Source organism: Pogona vitticeps, chromosome 5 (genome assembly GCF_051106095.1).
Source record: "Pogona vitticeps strain Pit_001003342236 chromosome 5, PviZW2.1, whole genome shotgun sequence".
NCBI lineage: Eukaryota > Metazoa > Chordata > Lepidosauria > Squamata > Agamidae > Pogona > Pogona vitticeps.
In genome coordinates, this window is record NC_135787.1 from 2513603 (window position 1) to 2528225 (window position 14623).

At 48.5% G+C, this 14623-nt stretch overlaps 1 protein-coding gene across 1 annotated transcript; it reads left to right on the forward strand.

The window, feature by feature from the left end:
* On the forward strand, positions 1-12165 carry LOC110079839 (CD209 antigen-like protein C). The gene is made up of 4 exons (XM_020795215.3): positions 1-6979; positions 8686-8846; positions 9968-10071; positions 11887-12165. The coding sequence occupies exons 1-4, from the start codon at positions 6901-6903 to the stop codon at positions 12050-12052; spliced, it is 510 nt and encodes a 169-aa protein (XP_020650874.3). The 5' UTR covers positions 1-6900; the 3' UTR covers positions 12053-12165.
* Positions 12166-14623: the final 2458 nt, after the last annotated feature.

The following is a 14623-nucleotide window of genomic DNA, read 5'->3' on the forward strand; positions in this document are numbered from 1 at the left end:
AGAGGGGGCCAGCCAATCAGCAAGTAGCTTGGGTCACAGCAGGGCTGCTCAATGGGTGAAGCCAGGAGGACAAAGGGAGGGAGCCGGGGAGCTGGGTGGAGGCGCCAGAGGCGATGGGAGACACCGAGAGGTGTAGTGCCCGATTCCAGTGAAACCCACCCGGAAGTAGAACATCTCCTGTAATTCCTAAAAGGAACCAGAAAAGGAAGGACAGGTAGGGAAGGCCACCCAGTCTGCCCCTTGCGTTGCATCGGGTTTTCCTCTCTTGGGTGGACTTTCTTAGATTGACCCTGAATCACCCTCTACTTGCCTTCCGTATTTGGAATGTAAAGGGGTTTCTTGTTGCTTTACTCTCCACACACAGAATTATTCTTGTGTTTCTGTTTTGTTTTTCAATTAGAGCCTGTTTTTAAAAAACATCTAGTTTAAAGGCGTTTCTGGGTTGGATTAGGGTCTTTCCTAAATATTTAACTTCAGCCTTCCGTTTTGCCTTCTGTTTTTTCTCTTGGTTTGAAACAAGTGGAAGGGATGGTGGCTCTCTCTCCCGACTTCCTCCAAGTTTGAAGATGTTTCTGAGCTTCCTGTCAAGGATTGCCACATATCACAATTGCCCACCTCCACAATTTTTACGACAGAAACTGGCATTGCCCTTTGCTTGTTTTTCAGAAGATGAGTTCCTTAACCGTTTGAAGTGTCTGAATGCACGGTGGAAGGTTGCCTCAGTTCCACTAATAGGCAAATCCACTTCTCCGTTTTGTGGCTGGTCTTCAGGACGGAAGCCTAGAATTCCATTCTAGTCCAATTTCTCAGACACACAAACCTTCCTGAATCACGACTCTCCAAACGTAACGGGCTTTCAGTTTTAACCATGGGCTATCTGTCCCCTCTATTTTTGCTTTGCAAAGACACCCTGTTAGCCCTCAAAATGATGAGCTGAATGCCAGGATTTAGCTTAGCAGCCAAGATATACCTGGTGCTTCTGGATGTCCACGGACAGCTCTAAACAAATCCCTGGAATAAACAGGGGCCTGGTGGCAGGAAACGGCTCGTCTGCAATGTCATTTTAACAGTCCTTTCTTCTTTCATCTTATCCTTCAAGCCATGGCTCCCAAAGCAGCGAAAGGGAAAGCCCCTCCGAAAGGTAAACCCGGACCAAAAGATAAGCCCCCCGAAGCCGGAGGAGGAGAAGGAGGAGGAGGAGTAGAAGGAGAGGAAGAAGAGTATTTTGACATCCAGGACATCAACCCTTTAAAAAATGTGCCTGTCAAGAAAATTTACATCGGTCTGGCAGTCATTTCAGTGCTTGCCATTATTGCCATGGCTGCGGCCATCCATATCTGTAAGTTCCACTCTCCTTCGAGGGGAGATCTGGTCTGGGGAAGGAAACAGTGTCAGATTTTCCTGGAAGGGAAGCCAGGCCACTGCCTCTGAAGATGATGGTGGTGGAGGAGGAGGAGGCAGGACCAGGGAGGGAGGCGATGGGGGCAGCGGGAAGGGGGAGGGCAGGTGTCCCTTTTTGCCAAAGCAAAACAGAGCGGGGGAAAAAAAGATTTGGCCCTTGTTTTGTTTCGGCAAAACGAGCTTCATGAACAGAACCACAAACCAGCCTGGTTCCTGGTTTTTGTTTGTTTGTTTATTTGGTTTGCCATTTGGTTCATGCCCATCACTCATTTATTTTATTTTTATTTATTTATTATGTATTAATGTGATTGCGTTCCCTTCCAAAACAGCTGCTGAGTTTTCTGCTTTCTCCTGCAATGTAGCCACATGCCAAGGTGGAGGGTGGCATCTTCTCCCTAGGATGAGGGCCTGATATGGGTTCTGTCGCTCTAAGGACCCGCCACCTCTCTGTATCACAAGGTTCTGCAGGTTCTGCCTCTTGAACTGGGTATTCTTACTCCTCCTGATAATCCCCTAACCCACCAGGCCCCACCTGGAGAGTCTGCTCAGCTCCGTTCCCAGAAACACTCCATCTTCCCTCCATCATCAGCCGTCTCATTGGGGAAACCCCTTCCCTCCCTGGCTTGAGAAAACACGATGTGGCTCTTTCCCCAGGATTAATCTTGGCTTTGATTGTTGACAGTCCGTTAATTTTGAAATACTGTAATTGTCTCTGATTTGCCCTCATCTTCTGTATTAGTTGTTTTTATAAAGAGAGATTTGGTTCCCCTTGTTTGATGTTTTAATTTAATTGTTATTTTAGTTTTATTTTATGTCTACATTGTGATATTGTCCGGTTGATTGATCGGTAGGTAGGTAGGTAGGTAGGTAGGTAGGTAGGTAGGTAGGTAGGTAGGTAGGTAGGTAGGTAGGTAGGTAGGTAGGTAGGTAGGTAGGTAGGTGTCAAAGTAAACAAACTTCAGGATGCTGTAAGTTTCAGCCACCTTGAACTTCCCGCAGATGTAGACCCTTGGGCCATACGACAAAACATACCGTGTCTGTTGTAGATTACTGCAACATCAATGTCAGCCTCCTCTACTCTTCTCCTGGCCTCCCTCTCAGCTTGTCTTGCTAATTTATTTATTTATTTATTTATTTATTTATTTATTTATTTATTTATTTATTCATTCATTCATTCATTCATTCATTCATTCATTCATTCATTCATATACCACCCTATTAGCACAGGACATTATTCTGAGTGTTGTAGGTGTTGAATCGAAATAGCAAGACATAAAGACATATTCAAACTGAATAAGAACCAAACAACCATGAGCAAAAACAGGCAGGCCGTGAAGCCCAGATGGTGCAGGGAAACCGAGATGCAAAGGAGAGCGGGGAAGTCCAGCAGAGCCAGCCAGCCAAGGCTTCTTGGAACAGAGACATCTTCAGCAGCCTCTTGAAGTTTGGGAGGGAGGAAGCCAGGTGTGGCTCCATTGGAAGAGGCTTGCAAAGAGTTGTTACCCAAAGGGGTTCCTGTTCTTTATAGCCTGGGGAGAGGGACGAGGAGAGAGAAAGAGCCTAGCCAGACTACGGAGAAGAAGACCATACATCAAATATTTTAGGTTAAGCACTACTCATGCAACATTCATGGATAAGACATAAGACAAAATATATCAAGAGGCCTCTCTTCCATACTTCCCATGCACACAAGATACTCACTCATCCCAAAGACCCTTCCCTGACAGGTGACCCGTCTCTCAGCAAGAACAATGGGAGCAGCGCGGATCAAAGCCACGCCGTCTCTTCCTGGATCATCCCTCTTATAGCCATTTCCCTTGTGGGCTGTGTCTATGGGATGAACCTGGACTGGCCTAAGCACACCTGGTTTCCGCGGCAGATCGAATCTGCCGATGTCAGGTGAACCAGCTCTTTGCACGTGTCCTTTACGGCAGGTGTACCTACCTCCCCCTTCCTCAAGCCGGCCTCCTCCAGTTTAGTTGGCCCTCTTGTTCCAGTTCGCTTCCCTCTCCTGTCTGGACAAACAAGTGCAAACGTCCAAACCTCTGCCCACGCGGCAGTCTCTAGTTAATGACGAAACTCTCTTTTGTTTGCAACTTACAATTTCTTTGCAGCTTTGTATTAAGCACACTGTCCCATCTCCCCCTTGTGATCCTCCTTTCTCTATTTTGGTCTGGGGTGCTGTTTTGTTTTTTTTCTGGAACCCACACACTCTCTATCGCACACTGTCACTCAAAGCAGAGTTGGTGCCAGCGCTGAGAACGCCTGGATTCTCCTTGAAGATTTGCTCTCCTCCTTTGGCATGGCTGCTTGAAGGATCTGGGAGTGCAGGCAGTTGACCTAGGGGAAAGGCGCTCCGATAAGTAACACAGCCCCATTGTTAACACTTGTCTCTTCCCCTTGTTCACTTGCTCCTGCTCATGAGCTCGCAGGTAATTTACACAGACATATACAGATGCAAAAATTGATCAGGGCAGAAGGTTTTCTTGCACAGCAAAAAGTGTTGTCTGTAGGCAATAAAGTTTTTTTTTTTAATGACATGTTGGGGGAGGAACGGTAGCTCTGTGCTACCTTTTTGCATGCATAGTTGCATGCACCAGAATCTACTGAGTAGACATTTTGGGTGTAAGCCGCTTATTTATATTTTATTTATATATCATCATATTCTTTTAAAATCACCCTTGATGCTCCTCTGAAGGAGGATGCATGTATTTCAGTCACCCACGTGAAGCCAGCTTCGCGTGTTCACAGATCTTCCAAGATTGAGACATCCGTTCCTAACATGTTAACCTTTGATGTCTGAATTTTAGACCAGACCTTGAAGGCAATAGATAAGCTCCCCATTGAAGACCCGATGAAAAAGCTCAGGCGCACAATGGCCATCGGACTCAGAAATCCTAACATCAACTACCAAAGCCGTACGTAGAAGCTCAGCAATTATTTACCCTATATAACAGAAGCCCTGTTTCCTATGCTCTTTTTATTTCTGGACTGGAGATTTCTTGAAGGAATAGGCAGACCATATGCATTACATCCCGCACTGCCTGGAAAAAAGGAAGAAAGGTTTTTTGTCATGGTCTTCCACAAGAAATCTTATGCCTGAGGAAGTGGGCTTGTCCATGAAAACTCACATTAAAATATGCAGTTAGTTTTTAAGGTGCCCCAACCTTTTCGTCTTTAATTTTTAATTTTTTTGCATGATAGGCTAGCACAGACTAACATAGTAACCGCTCCTAAAGCTGCTAGAATCTGGCATCTCTCTGTCTGCTAGACTTCTTTTCCATCACTGTGGTATTGGAAGCCTACTCTTCAATAGTCTTTACAAGAGTTGATGCCACCTGTTAGCAGAGTAAGAGCAGCAAGCAACAAATTCAGTTTGTGGGTTTATCCCCTGAAAATAAGAATGGCCAGCAAAGCAAACATTATCCCCTGGGGGGCAAATGCCAGCTACTGTTCTATTCCTCTCTTTTTTGGTGACAATTTTTTTTACTGTTGATCTGTTCGGTTGGTTGCTAGTATATGTGCAGTGAAGGAAGTAGTATACACAAGTCTGTAATTTCATGCAACTCTTAAGTTCTTTTCCCTACAAATGACTCAGAGTGAGTTACTGAGACATTAAGTGCCAGTTAATGAGAAAGGGCACTTGAAACTCTTCTCCTCTGTGGATTTCTGTACTTTAACTGTGTCGTGGAAGGAGAATTTTACCAGAAATGCAGAACTCTGTGATGGACAAAAGAGTGAATTTCTTTTCCTTCCTTTCCTGGCTGATTCCCAAAAAGACTAACTGATCCCTCTCCCATAAGAGGAAAACGCAGGCATTAGAGAAAATACAGGCCAGATTTTTTAAATGGTATCAACATCATTATGGTATCAAAAGGTATTCCCTTTTCTGGAGATGTTTGGTTAAAAAGCAACCACCGGTTTTGAGGGCCTCCTGGATTCTGACCAGTTGAAAAACCCTTCCCCTTCTCTGATGGTCTTTTTAGCCTTTATGTTGCTGTTGGTTGCTTTAGAGCAGGGGTGTCAAACTCAAATTCATCGGGGGCCACATCAGCAGTTTGGTCCCCATCAAAGGGCCGGTTGTATCTGTACTGATGGCCTTGCAAGGACCCCATCCGACTTGGTGGGAAAAGGAAGGAAGAGAACGTGTGTGTGTGTGTGTGTGTGTGAAGAGAAAGTGCCTGTGTGTGTGTGTGTGTGTGTGTGTGTGTGTGAGAGAGAGAGAGAGAGAGAGAGAGAGAAAGAGAGATACAGGAAGAGAATGTGTGTGTGTGTGTGTGTGTGTGTGTGTGTGTGAAGGAAGAGAAAGTGCCGGGGTCTCTGTGTGTGTGTGTGTGTGTGTTTCTGTGTGTGAGAGAGATACAGGAAGGAAGAGAACGTGTGTGTGTGTGTGTTTGTGTGTGTGTGAAGGAAGAGAAAGTGCCGGGTTCTGTGTGTGAGAGAGAGAAAGAGAGAGAGAGAGACAGAGAGAGTTACAGGAAGGAAGAGAATGCGTATGTGTGTGTGAAGGAAGGGAAAGTGCCGGGGTCTGTGTGTGTGTGTGTGTGTGTGTGTGTGTGTGTGTGTGTGTGTGTGTGTGTGTGTGTGAGAGAGAGAGAGAGAGAGAGAGAGAGAGAGAGTTATTTAGTATATGCAACTCTGCTTGGATCTCGCAAAAAAACCCGCATTCTTCGGTCCTTTCAAATCCTCAGGCATTCCAATCGAGCAAGAGAGAGAACGGAACGTCAGGGAAGGGAAGGGAAGGGAAGCGAGCAACCAGCCAGCCCTCCCTCCCTCCTCTCCGCGGCTGGGTTGAACGGCCGCCTCCGACGTTACCCAACCGGGCCGGCGCATCGCTCCGCGTTCTCTCTTCTCTCCCTCTCCTCAGGGCCGCGCTGGCCGCTGCCTCCCGCATCCCCCCAGCATCTCCTCCCTCCGCCTCGGAGCCCAGCCAGGAACTCCCACCGCTCCCCTTCCCTTCCCTTCCCCTCGGGGACGACAGAGGCAGCGCGGAGCCCCCTCCTCGCGCGGCCTTGGGAACGGCTCTCGCCTCAGGCCGAGAGCGAGCGAGGAACAGGCACGGGAGGGAGGGAGGGGGAGCGGGGGGCGGAGGGAGAGGAAAGGAGTGACAGTGCCACAGCCAATCGGAAGGAGGACGTAGCCTTGTTAACTTGAGCCATTTTTTCAATGAATTTACTCTGTGCAGGCACGGAGTAAATTCATTGAAAAAAAAGGGGGGGAGGCTGCAAGGCTGGCGGCGGCTCCGTGGGCCATCAGTCGAGGTCTGGGGGGCTGGATTTGGCCCGTGGGCCTTGCTTTTGACACCTGTGCTTTAGAGGCTCTGGGGCAGCATTTGTAGGTGCCTGTTTGGGCTACTTATCCCCAGTATTTTCAGGCAAGATGCTGCATGTTGCAGTCTCCAAGCAGAAATGGGCACCTCTCCACTCTCCATAAATAAGCGAGTTTGCGTGTGTGCGTGTGCATGTTTTAAAGCAGCTCTAACTTTTTCTAGACACCAAGATGGCAAAAGAGGTAATACGGCTCCCCGAGCACTTAGAAGCTTCTGAGAAACTGCTGAAAGAAGAGAAGAAGATATATCGTGAGTATCTTGCCTTCTTCTCGGTTTGACCCTGCAGCCCATTCGGAGGCTGTGATAAGAAGGAACAAGTCCCTGGTTGCTCAGATGTAGCGCTGCTGCATATGCCAGAGGCAAAAGCCGAGGGCCTTCCTTCAGCTATCAAGGGAGCGGAAGAGAAGAGACAGAAGGGGAGTGAAACGGAAGTCTTGGCCCTGAGCGCTGGTTGGCATTCACAGGGGCAGGTTTCCTGGATCACAAAGCCAAAGTGAGCTGATCTACAGTCCGTGGGGGAAATGGTGTTGTGATGCCTGGGTTGGCAGGGTCAAGGCCCTGTGACTTTCTGAAGGACAGGGATCATCTATGGGGTCGTCTATAAACCTCTTGGACCTCCACTGAGGGAGGCACAGGTTTTCCCTGAAACACGACACAGTGGCAAGCCGTCCCTGCTGTAATGCAAAGTATTTGCAATGGACCTGGTCTTAGACGGCCAAGGAGGAACCATTGGCTTCACAAGAGACCCACTCCTGATTGGAAACAAAAGCCGCTAGAACTCGTTTGTTGGTATGGGTTGATCCAGCTGCCTGCATTTTGGGGCTGCGGTAGGGGAAGAGGAAAACGGACTGTCCTCAATAATGAACTTTTCATGTTCATCACTCCACTACAACATAGAAGATGAGAAAAACTCCGGCTGTGAGCATCACTTGGCTTTTAGCGCTGGAGAAATGAACTCTTCTAACAATGGGTGAACTGTTCAGCAGAGGCCGCTTGCTGGCCAGGGGACACCCACTCTCCCATTTGGACCCAGACCACTCTCACCTTCTGGCTACGCATTGCTGGAAGCGCAAGCCAAGCTCCTGGCCTGTGTTGACCTGATGGAAATGAGCCCTGAGCCCGGCTTGTTGGATCAGAATCCTGCCCAGCTTTACCATGCATGCAGCCAGATATCCATACCTGTAGCTGCTGGTTGTTATTTCCCTTTTAAGACACCCTTGCCTGTCTCACCACACAGACCCGAGGGAACCCAGCGGCTGGGTTTACTACATCCCCTTTGGGGATCCACTGCTTCTCTGAGCTCTCAGCAGTGCCCAAAAGGCAAGGCTGCCACTATGTCACCAAAAAAAGGTCTTCTCATTAGGAACTGAGACGGGATCAAAGTTGCAGATTCTTTACCCTGATAAAATGTTGGGTGATGAATATATGCTGGAATCTAGCAACCTTCATATGTTGCCTTTAAGAGGTTTTGGCTGGGAGGGACCTCGCCGGGCTGCAAGGACTGTCAGCCAATCCAGCAGCAATCAACGGATCCTTCTCTGCCTCGGATTTTGACGAGAGCCACGTCTCTCTTTTCAAGAGTCCTTTCCCTGCCCCCCTTTTCAGTCAGTGCCCAGGTAGAGTCAGTATTCTGTCAGTGTGCTGTTAGTCATGTAGTCGGTATGAATCAGCTAATTAATCAGTTCAGCTCTGTTCATGGAACCAGCCATGGCCGGGTGCAGCCCTTGGACTTTGGAGACTTTCTGCCTATACTATTGAGCCACCAAATGCAACCAGCAGAAGGGAGTTTTCTCAGTGGTGCCATTCAGGCACAGTTCTCACTACCTTTGGGGTGCTGTTCCCCCTGGAAAGAGCTCGCCATCAGCTTTATGATGCTCTAGAGGGTGCCATCCATCCATCTGTATCCCCACTCAATTCAACATTACAGTTTTCTCCTTCCTCTTCTTTCTTTTTAGAAAACCTCTTCACCAAATCTCCAAAATCTTTTGGGGGCTGGACTATTTACGATAGAGCTCTCTACTATTTTTCGAAAGATCAGAAGACCTGGTACGATGCTGAGAACTTCTGCATGTCCAGAGATGCTCATTTGGCCTCGATCCTAAATGATGAAGAACAGGTTCTGTGTTTTGTTTGTTCCTGATATTTTGGATTCCCTTAGAAACCAATCCGTGCTTTCCAGGAGGACACTTTTGTCTTCTGCTCACCTCAGTTCTTTTTATTCTCAGCACAAATATTTTTCTGTAGTTTTACAATAAGGAAGGAAGGAAGGAAGGAAGGAAGGAAGGAAGGAAGGAAGGAAGGAAGGAAGGAAGGAAGGGAGGGAGGGAGGGAGGGAGGGAGGGAGGGAAGGAAGGAAGGAAGGAAGGAAGGAAGGAAGGAAGGAAGGAAGGAGGAAGGAAGGAAGGAAGGAAGGAAGGAAGGAAGGAAGGAAGGAAGGAAGGAAGGAAGGAAGGAAGGGAAAAATTTCTTGTCATTCATGTTATTTGGTGTTATCCATTCTGATACTCATTACATCCATCTTTATTGTGACTCACAACTTCTTAACAAATAGAATAGGCGACAAAGGAGAAGAGAGAAAAAAGGGAAGGGACCCATCTCTCTCCCTCCCTCTCTCTCTCTCTTTTCTTCAAATTCATTTCACTGGGAATTTTAAAACTTTGGCCAGAAGTCTGCTCCTTATTTGTGCTGACATTTAGTTCCTTCCAAGTCCCAGCACCGAATGTGGGAATGTTCTACCCATAAACTCACACATCCACATGTAAAGCATGACGAGTGTGACAAGGAGCAGTTAACACACCTTTCTCCTGCATCACCACCATCCCCCATTAATAAATTAGCAGGAGCACCTTACTGCTTAGGTACCGTTTCCAAACGCTGTCCATAGGGTGATGAGAAATGGCAGGCGAGGCTGCCTGGATGCACCCTTCCACCTGTACCCAATGTCCCCTGGAGTTTGTCCCTTGGGAGAACATCATGTGCAGTCAAGGCTGGGTTGGCACTGCGAGCATGCTAAGACATGATGGCAGGGCTCCCAGGAAGCAGCGCCCACGCCTGCCAAGGACAGTCCAGGAAGTCCTGGCTAATAGGACCCTTTTCCTCCCCATCCACCGATTGTATTTATTCTGGTGAAAGGTTTTCTCTCTAGAGAAGTGACAACTCCTTATTGCTATGATTGTCACGCCTCGGTTGCTGCGTTTGCCGTTCTATCATATCATTTCCTTTCCTTCCCTTTCCCAGAACTATCTAACCGTGCAGTTAGCAGAGCCTTTCTGGATTGGCCTTTCGGATGAAAACGTAGAAGGTGACTGGAAATGGACGGACGGGTCCAGCCTGGTGACTGAGTGAGTGTGCTCCCAGCAGTTATGCTTCTCTGCGTGTTCAACCCTGCTATCCTTTCTCGGGGGTAGAACCTAGAGCAAGGGAGGGCAATCCGTGACCCTCCTGGGCCTGGCTCAGCACGGGAGGACCCACGGCCCCTCGGCAAAACCATCTGGCCTGCTGCAGGAGGGAGCGGGTGCCTTTCCCCCCATGGGCTGGAGACCCCAGGGGGAGGGGATATTCCGACACCCATGTGGAGGAGTCTCCACCCTTTCCTGGACTCTGCCTCCCTTTCTCATGTGGGGCTTCTGTGCTACAGCTGGGGGACAGCCAACCTGGGGCCCTGGCAGTTTCTGGGAGCGCAGCAGGTGACTCTTTCCACTTCCTCCATGGAGGGGGAAAAATCTGCCCGGGAGCATGGGGAAAGCACCTGGTGGAAACTGCGATGGGATGCTTGCTTGGCTAAGCATCAAAGTGGCACCACCCGGTCAATGTCGAAGTGTCGACTCCGGGCAGAGGACTCGGACCCCACCTTCGATTTCCCTGACCCACCCCCCAAAAGCACAAGCTTTCCCTTTTTTTTTCTTTATCTGGGGCACCACATCCTCCTCTTTTTCCTGGGGGGGGGGGCTCCAATCCATGCATGAGGTGGAAGACTGCTAGCTACAGCTCCGCTTTGACGTTGGATTTTGCAGCACCGAAGGACTGCCTCGGCTGCAGCTCTACAACACAAACAAGGGATCCACTCCAGTGAAATATTATTAGGTACAGGTTTTCCTGTGCTTAGAACATTCCTCCTTTTTTTTAAAAAAAATGCTTCTGTTGTCCCCAAGCCTCAAATGGGCATGTGAAATTGGCACGCTTGCTTGTCACTCCTTCCCTGCCCTAAACCACCCCAGCTTGAAAGTGGTCAGGACAAATGGAACAGCCCAGGGCCAGATCCAGATGACCAAAGCGTCTTGTCTTTCTTGGCAATGCAAAAAGTAGGACCAGCCCCTCCTTAAAGATGACCGAGAGGGAGAGGGGGCAGAGCGACTTTGAGCCGCGGGACGTACCCCACTCAGAAGTTGTCTTCTTCATAAGCTATTTGAACAAACACGGATGCCTTCCCACCCACCCCCCCCATGATAACTTCTCAACTTTCTGAGATTTCTCTCTTGATTTCAAAAACTAAATATGTGTTTGGAGGATCAAGAAAAATACAAACTTCTCTCTGCTTTGTGTTCAAAGCACGGCAGCCCACTCCATCTCCTTAGGAGTCAACATCTTTCATGTACTCTCCAGCTGGTCTCCTGCTTGTCAGAGCCATGGCGTATGAGCAGTGCTCAACTAAGGGGTGTGTGTGAGTGTGAGTGTGTGTTCTGTGCCATCACATTGGCCCGACTCATAGCGACCCTAAGAGGGCTTTCAAAGTAAGTAAAATATTTAAGGCATGGTGTGACCCATTCCACTCCCCCCAGGGAGTTTCTACAGCTGAGCGGGGATTTGAACCCTGTTCTCCAGAGTCCTCATCCAGACTCCAGACTCCACACTCAGAATCTTAACTAAGGAGCAGAGGCCATTTTTGGGGTGTGTGTGTGGGGGGAAAGGAGATAGAAAAGAAACAAAACTGTATTCTTGAAAATTCTCCTGGGGCTACAAAGCTACTGAGATGCAAGATCCAAGCTTGGAGAAGAGAGGAAGTGGGGCTGAGGGAGAAGAGATCAATTTGCCCCAGACCGGGTAAAAAAAAGGGAAACACTCAGGGCTCTAAAACTACTGCACACCGTCTTTAGTGCAAGTGTCGCTGTATCCTTCTCTCCCCCCCACCCCCACCCCGCTCTGTCTTGCCCTCTTAGGTTCTGGTCTGCCTCAAATCTCAGCCTCCCAGAGAGACGTGATGCCCAGGAGGAAGACTGCGCGTTCATAAATCCTTCGTCCAGGGGTCGTAATTGGAACAAAGCTGACTGCCATACCCCTAAAAGATGGGTTTGTAAGGAGTCTGTAGACATTGAACGAGCCTGAAACTGGCCACGGGTAGAGCAATTACCCGGAAGGAAGACGGGCTCTTGTTCATTCCAAAGCCAAACGCCACTGGAAATCTCTCAGTCACAGAATGAATGTGGGTAAATCTCTCTCTGTGTGTGTATGTGTGTGTGTGTGTGTGTGAGGGGCTGTTGTCTTGTCAGGACAGAGATGCGTAATTCTGGCGGAGTAGCCAGTCTGAGCCAGGCAGGGTTCAGCCACGGAGCAGTAAACCCCCTGTCCTGTTGCAGGACATTCCAGGTGGCATTTTCACCCACCACCACCACCACTGCCTTTACTCCGTCATGCCTGGCAACCGTCTCCAAAAGGCGAAGGAGTGTGTGGGTGTGTGGGTGGGTGGAAGCAGGTTTTAGCACATTTGCAATGATCGGTTGTGATTTCAGCAACTTCAGGACTAAAAAATGAGAGATCTCTTGGGATCCATTTGCGGGCTCCCCAACTCATGTACGGGTGGGAAAAATAGGCACCGGCATTACAGAAGCGAAGTTTGATCTATCAACTTTGATTCAACTTTGGCTGGAGTATTCCGGAAACTAATTTGAAAAGCAACTTTTTCCAAGAAAGGGTTAGAGCCAGGTGTTAGTCTCAGCGACAGCAAACACATTGAATGAATGGGATATGTCCAGTCAGCACATATATAAATATCCAGTTGGTTCAGTGGGTCTACTCTGGTTGAGCTTAATAATTTGGTTTGACTTCTTAGGTTCTGTTATAAGCTGATTCCAGCTTATGGTGCCTTTAGTAGTGTTTTCAAGTCATGTGAGATAAATAATAACAATACTGTAACCTTAAAACTGCAGAGCTGGAAGGGACCCTCTGGATCATCAAGTCCAACCCCTGGACTAGCACTAGTTTTGGTTTCTTTTTAAAAAAATTATTATTTTAAATAAACACTGTACATGTCTTAAGAAAGCCCCAAAATCTTGGCCAGCCCAGCTAGTGGTGAAGACTTCTGGGAGTTTTAATCCGAGAACATCTGGGTTGGGAACCTCCGCAATATACACCACACTGGCTCTCAAGATACTTTTCCGAACAAGGGGACCATCTTTCAAGATGAATATCTTTCTGTTAGCTGCAACGTTACAAAAGTGTGAGAAGGAGAGAACGCATGGTCTTCCGAAGTCCTTCGAGTTGGCACGTTCTTGTGAGATGCCGTGGGAGTAGGGAGGAACCGGGGGTGGGGGGTGGGGGGCGGGGGAGAGGGATTCGTCAGATCACCCAGCAGGGTTAGATTTCTGGAGACTTACTAGGAGCTGGAAAGTTAGAAACTTTTTGGATCTCTAGGTGAAGATACTGTACTGTAACCTCCGTCCATGAACTCACAGCTGTGCCCATCTGGTCCAAGCACACAGTTGTGCTATTTGGTGGGAAACCTGCAAAGGTGGCTCAGGTTTCCCCACCACCTCAGTCAGGAAGTGAAATGCTGCTTCCCTTCTTGCTAGAGCGGGGGAGGAGGAGGAGGAAGTGGCTCTGTCACTGCCCATCCGCCTGACTCGAAAAGAGGAGGAGGAGGAGGAGGAGGAGGAGGAGGTGGGGACCCTCCCTGGGCAGAAAGGAAGAAGGATGTGATGGTCATCCTGCTGTCGCCTTCTTGAAAAAGGCCACTGTGCCAGCAGCAACAGCAGATCCTGAGTTTGCCACTAGAGACCTTGGTGAAGTGAACCACACAGATATTCACCCATAAATATAGTTTGGGCTGAATTCTTTGTCATCCCATCACATAGTTCATGCTCCAAACCTGCTCCAGCCTGCCTCAACAGAGAAAGGACCTTAACGTACTGCCACTGGACATGGTTTGGAAGCAGAAGGACCTAAATTCAGTCCCTGGCATTTCCAGGTATTAATGGGAAAGACGCCAGGCCTGAAACACTGGAGAGCCATGGCTGCCAGTCAGTGTTGGCAATGCTGGACTATATGGACCACAAGTCTCAGCCCACATGAGAGCAGGACGCCACTGGAACCCATGGCCTTGGTTGGTGGTGAACGCTGCAACGCTGGAGGCATTCAAGAGAAAACGGGACAACCCTCTGTCAGATCTCCTGCCTTGAGCAGGGGGTTGGACTTGATGGCCTCAGAGGCCTCTTCCAACTCCATGATTCTAAGATTATAAGTTGCCTGAATGATCGTCTGCTCATTTATATAGGTGGGATCCTGCCCTTGTAACTACACAGCCAGCTGTGGAAGGTTCTGAGCTTGGAACCCCACCATCTACAGCACAAATACACTCTTTTCTCCCATCTAATTGTGTACTGACTATTATGAAGGGGAACCTGGGGAGGAAGAAGAGGAAGTCAATGTTGATGAGGAGGACACTGTACGGATTTGGTGCAATAGAAAGTAGAAGATGACGGAAGCCTTTCATACTTTTATTCTTCATGTCTAGATGCATCTGTGTGGGATTCAAAATAGTTTTCCTCTAGCAGTCACGTGGAATTAGGGCTAACAAGGTGTTGTGGACATCAAAACACTGAACTCTTCTATGCCCTGTTCCCCTGGGATGGCCAGCTCCGTGTCTTTTTCCTTTTGCACGGAGAGCAGGGTGTCCAGATC